This window comes from Triticum urartu, chromosome 4, assembly GCF_003073215.2.
Source record: "Triticum urartu cultivar G1812 chromosome 4, Tu2.1, whole genome shotgun sequence".
Taxonomy (NCBI): Eukaryota; Viridiplantae; Streptophyta; class Magnoliopsida; order Poales; family Poaceae; genus Triticum; species Triticum urartu.
The window spans coordinates 494,338,920-494,343,553 of record NC_053025.1 but is presented as its reverse complement, the minus strand read 5'-3'; the positions used below and the strand labels follow the sequence as shown (position 1 = coordinate 494,343,553).

Genomic DNA, 4,634 nt, shown 5'->3' with positions numbered 1-4,634 from the left:
GCCTCCGGTTAGGCTGAAACCTGACCACTACCACTACCTCCTCCCACTACAAGAACCTCTTTCCCAGAAAGCTTTATTAACAAAAAAAGGGCAAGGAATATGAGAATTGTTGCCACTTGACAAGCAGCCTCTCCGTTTCCAAAGCCTCAAAAACTGGCAATGCATTGGTCGTCGCCATTTCACTCCAGTTTCAAGAGGTTTTTGCACGTTTTTTCTTTCGAGTCTAGAAGGTTTTTACACGTGCGGCCAGGAGTTTACCGTGCGGCTTGGAGCCACTCCACACCACCACTCTCGCACGTACTACCACGTGTGGGGTGAAAAGGCTCGCCGTGCCTCCGAGGGGGTGCGAGGGAGCCCCGCCGGTGGTTTCGCGCCCGCACGCGGCGCACAAGCCCCGCGTGGCCGGCGGGCGATTCGGGGGGGAGTTAAAGGGGCTGGGGGGGTGTGATGACAACCATAGCTGTAACCACCGGGGGCGAGGGGGGGAGAGAAAAGGGAGAGACGATAGTGGTGTGCTTTACGCGCAACCTTCCATTATAGCCCCAAAAATACGACACAGACGAGAAAGCAACAAGTGTGGGTGAGCGCGCCGGCAAGCGCTCCGTTCCTCCCCTCCCCTCCCCTCCCCTCCCCACCCTTCCCCGTCCCCTCCCCCGATCGAATCGATCGATCGTGTTCGATTTCGATCCGCGTGGGGGGAATCAATCGGGGGCTCGTTCCAATTCCCGCTGCGCCGCTGCTTCCGATCCCCGGAGCCGGCGTGCGTGTTCTTGGATTCTTGGGTTTTCTTTCTGGGGACGTTGTTGGGAGGAGGGCGAGGCTCCTCCGATTTTGATGCTCCAGGGCCCCGAGATCCGAGCCTGAGCGCGTCTCCCCCGGGCTCGCAGCGGGAGCTATGGGCAACGCGGGCAGCAACGGCGGGGGAGGCGGCCCGGGCCACCGCCGCCGGAGCTCCGGCCACGGCCACGGCCACCACCACCAGGCGCCGCCGCCCCCGCAGCAGCCGGAGGCCGCGCCCAACCGCTACGTCTTCGCCGCCGCCACGCCCTACCCGCCGCAGTACCCCAACCCCAACCCGCCGCAGTACTACCCGCAGTACGGGAACTACTACCCGCCGCCGCCGCCCTCCGTGCAGGTGCCCCTCCCAGCGCCCTACGACCATCACCACAGGGGCGCCGCGCCGCCGCCCAACGTGCCGCCCACGGAGTTCCCGCCCTCCGTCCACTCGCACCACTACCCCGGCTGGGCCGGACGGTACCCTTACGGGCTCCAGCCGCCCATGCCCACGCCCTACGTCGAGCACCAGAAGGCCGTCACCATCCGCAACGACGTCAACCTCAAGAAGGAGACGCTCCGGATTGAGCCCGATGAAGGCTGTCCCGGCCGCTTCCTCGTCGCCTTCACCTTCGATGCCACCGTCGCTGGAAGGTGAAAACTTTCTTCCTTCTCTTAAATCTTTATGTTTGGGCCGTTATATGTATGCCGGCAGCTACCCGCCAGTGGCCAGGAGCAGAATTTGTGTGCAACATGTTCTTGTTTGCATGGATTTGTTTTGTATGTCGACGTTGATGCGTTGAGGAATTAGTCTCGGTCTCTGATGATGGTGATGCTTCCACTTGCTTGAGGTTAAGGGCGGGTGGTATTCGTCAATTTCAGCGATCTTTGACCTCCATTTGTTTGTTAATTGACGATTCCCTCTATTGATCAAAACAGAAAATGGAAATTAGTAAAAACCGTACATAAAGACTTTTTGTCTACAAAAGTGTTACCCTGGTCCTTGCAAATAATTCTTCTTCAATAGCCAGAAAGCCTAGAAAGCCAGCTATAGTATTATATGCATGTTTCATTCATTATTAGATTGTTCTAAAAAATCTTTAGTAAAAAACTCGTTGGTCGACAATACGGTAGTAAGGATGAAGTTTCAATGATCTACAGTTGCCATACACTTTGATCCCTTGGCAACTGTTAAACTTTGGTAGTTGTGTGTCTGTACTCTGGAGGCAGAACACTACATATTTGGGTTCCTGCCTGGTCAAACCATTGTATTTTTTGCATTGATTGTGAGACTTACAGAGGATGCTCGCTCCATCGCATTGTTAACACCAAGTGTTACTTATGCCCTATTCTCCGAGGTGGCCTAGTCAACGATAGATATTATGTATATTATCCCCACTCGTTCTTCCCTGCATTACTTTCTGCTCGGTTGTTACTGTAGGCATATATTTTATTCTCTAAACCAACATGTTTCCATCCTTGGAGTTATATTTGGAACTGTTAAGGTCTTCATCCCCAGTAGTACCATTTTCCCTCTTTCATCATCATTTTTGTAGCACAACCACTCTTGGTTGAATAATCTGTCTGTGACCCAGATTTTTGTACAAAGCAAGTCTTTCTTTCTAGTTTGTTTGGAATTGATGTGTTCTGATTATGAGCCACCAAAAAGAATTCTTAGAATTTCAGTTCTACCAAGCTGTCGATACTGTTCCGTTATAAAGCATGCATCTTGCTACATTTTTCTCAAAAATAATTTTAAGTGTAATAGTTGCGAAATTGCTAATGGTTAGCGAAATATGTATTTGAATTAAATTTGTTTATTCTGGGAGCACTATACCAAGCACACTGGATTTGTCCTTCCTGCAAATATGACACTGGTATGTTTGTAGAGGATTTTGGTGTTTTGTGCTAGAGCTGCATTGTTATTAATTATGTAGTGTTGTTGTACTTTCATGTTGTATAACTAAAGCATTACAGCTTCCTTAATACAGTCAAAAGAAGTCTTTATCTTTCTGTAATGTTATTAGGTGATTTACCATTCTTCTTGATCTACTTCCTTGAACAGCATGACTGTCTACTTCTTTGCAAAAGAAGAGCTCAACTGCAATCTAACAGCGATGAAGCCAGACTTGATTAAGCCTGTTACTGTTAGCTTCAAAGAGGGTCTTGGCCAGAAGTTTAGGCAACCTTCAGGGACAGGAATTGACTTCTCAGCGTTTGAGGACTCTGAGTTGTTGAAACAGGGGGGAATGGAAATATATCCACTTGCAGTTAAAGCTGAAACAACATTGGCTGCTGATCAACCATCGGAGGGGGAAGACCAGAAACCCAAAACTCCAAACTCGCAGATCACACAGGCTGTGTTTGAAAAGAAAGAAAGCGGTGACTATCAAGTACGAGTTGTTAGTCAGATCCTTTGGGTGAATGGCACCAGGTATGAATTGCAGGAAATATATGGGATAGGAAACTCTGTGGAAGGGGACACTGATGCAAATGATCCTGGGAAAGAATGTGTCATATGCCTCTCAGAACCTAGGGATACTACTGTCCTTCCATGTAGGCATATGGTAAGTCTCAAATCTATAAATATAGAAGCTTATGTGTGAATATCTACGTTTGAAGTTAATTAAGCTATAATGCTGCAGTTATGCTATTGTAGAAAAAACATAAATTCCAGAGATTTAGTCTGTTATTACACTTCTACTATATTGTTTACCAAGCGTGATCTTGAATCTTTCATATTCTATTTACTGTTCCAGAAAAATCTCCTACAGTATTCACCGATTGATGTCCATTTCCAGTGCTATGGCCTGTTTGGCAACCGATTCTGTGCTAGCATCTCTAGTAACTGACACTAAATTTTTTGCCGCAGTGTATGTGCAGCGAGTGCGCCAAGGTCTTGAGGTACCAGACCACCAGGTGCCCCATCTGCCGTCAGCCGGTCGAGCGGCTGCTGGAGATCAAAGTGAACAACAAAGCTGAAGAGCCGCCCCAGCAGACGTCCCAGTCGCCTCCGCTACCTCCACCCCCTGTTCTGCATCAGGAAGAGGTGTAGCTACAGCCTATCACCAACAGCGTAAAAACACTATATGCTTCTAGATTGCGGTCTTCGGGCCTTCTCCCCCTGCAGGGTGCTCACTTCGTCTGAGCATACGGGATGTAACTGTTAAACTCGCCTCGGTTACCTGTAGTGTATGTAAAGCGTGTTGTAAAGCTTCTGGCACCACGAAGCGGCTCGCCGACTCCCGGCGGGGAGCCCTGCAGATGCCGAGATGAGGACATCTTATACGTTCATGCGTGTGCTGTTGGCTAGCTGAAGAAGTTGCAGCAGGGTTGGGGGTGTGCCTCGTGCCTGCCTGGTTTCCTCTGTCGGGGGAGGGGTGAAAGAGGCACGGAAGGTGCCTCCAGGTTTGTACAAAGTCTCGTAATTTCTATCATATCATAAATTACCTTGAGGTTGACACATTTCTCTTATGTGGGTTCTCTGTTTGTGGCTGATGAGTTATGATAATTATTCCACTTGTGTAAGGATAGAGTGTATTCTATCTGTCGCTGGCATCGCGTGCTCCAATTTACCGCAAAAAAAAAAAACTTAACGTGTGATAAACGAGGAACACAGAGCCACCAACCCTCTCCACCAGCATCATCTGTCGCTGGTGTCAAGGACCAAAGGTCACAACGTCTGCCTGTTTTTTCAGACGTCAGATCGTCACTTGCCGATGCTTAGCAGAGGCAAAAAAAAGAGGCTACTTTTGAGTTGGATCGTTTTTCTTTTCGTGAAAACTCATTCGACCGCTACATTGTCTCTTCGTTTAGGCCTTTTTTGAATATGAAAGCTATGAGAAGTGAGATGGTTTGTA

General features: G+C 49.0%; 1 protein-coding gene across 1 annotated transcript; it reads left to right on the top strand.

Moving 5' to 3' along the window:
* Positions 1-443: 443 nt before the first annotated feature.
* Positions 444-4,239, top strand: LOC125552244 (probable E3 ubiquitin-protein ligase LUL2). The gene is made up of 3 exons (XM_048715735.1): positions 444-1,428; positions 2,840-3,341; positions 3,647-4,239. Exons 1-3 carry the CDS (start codon positions 896-898, stop codon positions 3,827-3,829), a joined length of 1,218 nt encoding a protein of 405 aa, XP_048571692.1. The 5' UTR covers positions 444-895; the 3' UTR covers positions 3,830-4,239.
* The last annotated feature ends 395 nt before the right edge of the window (positions 4,240-4,634 follow it).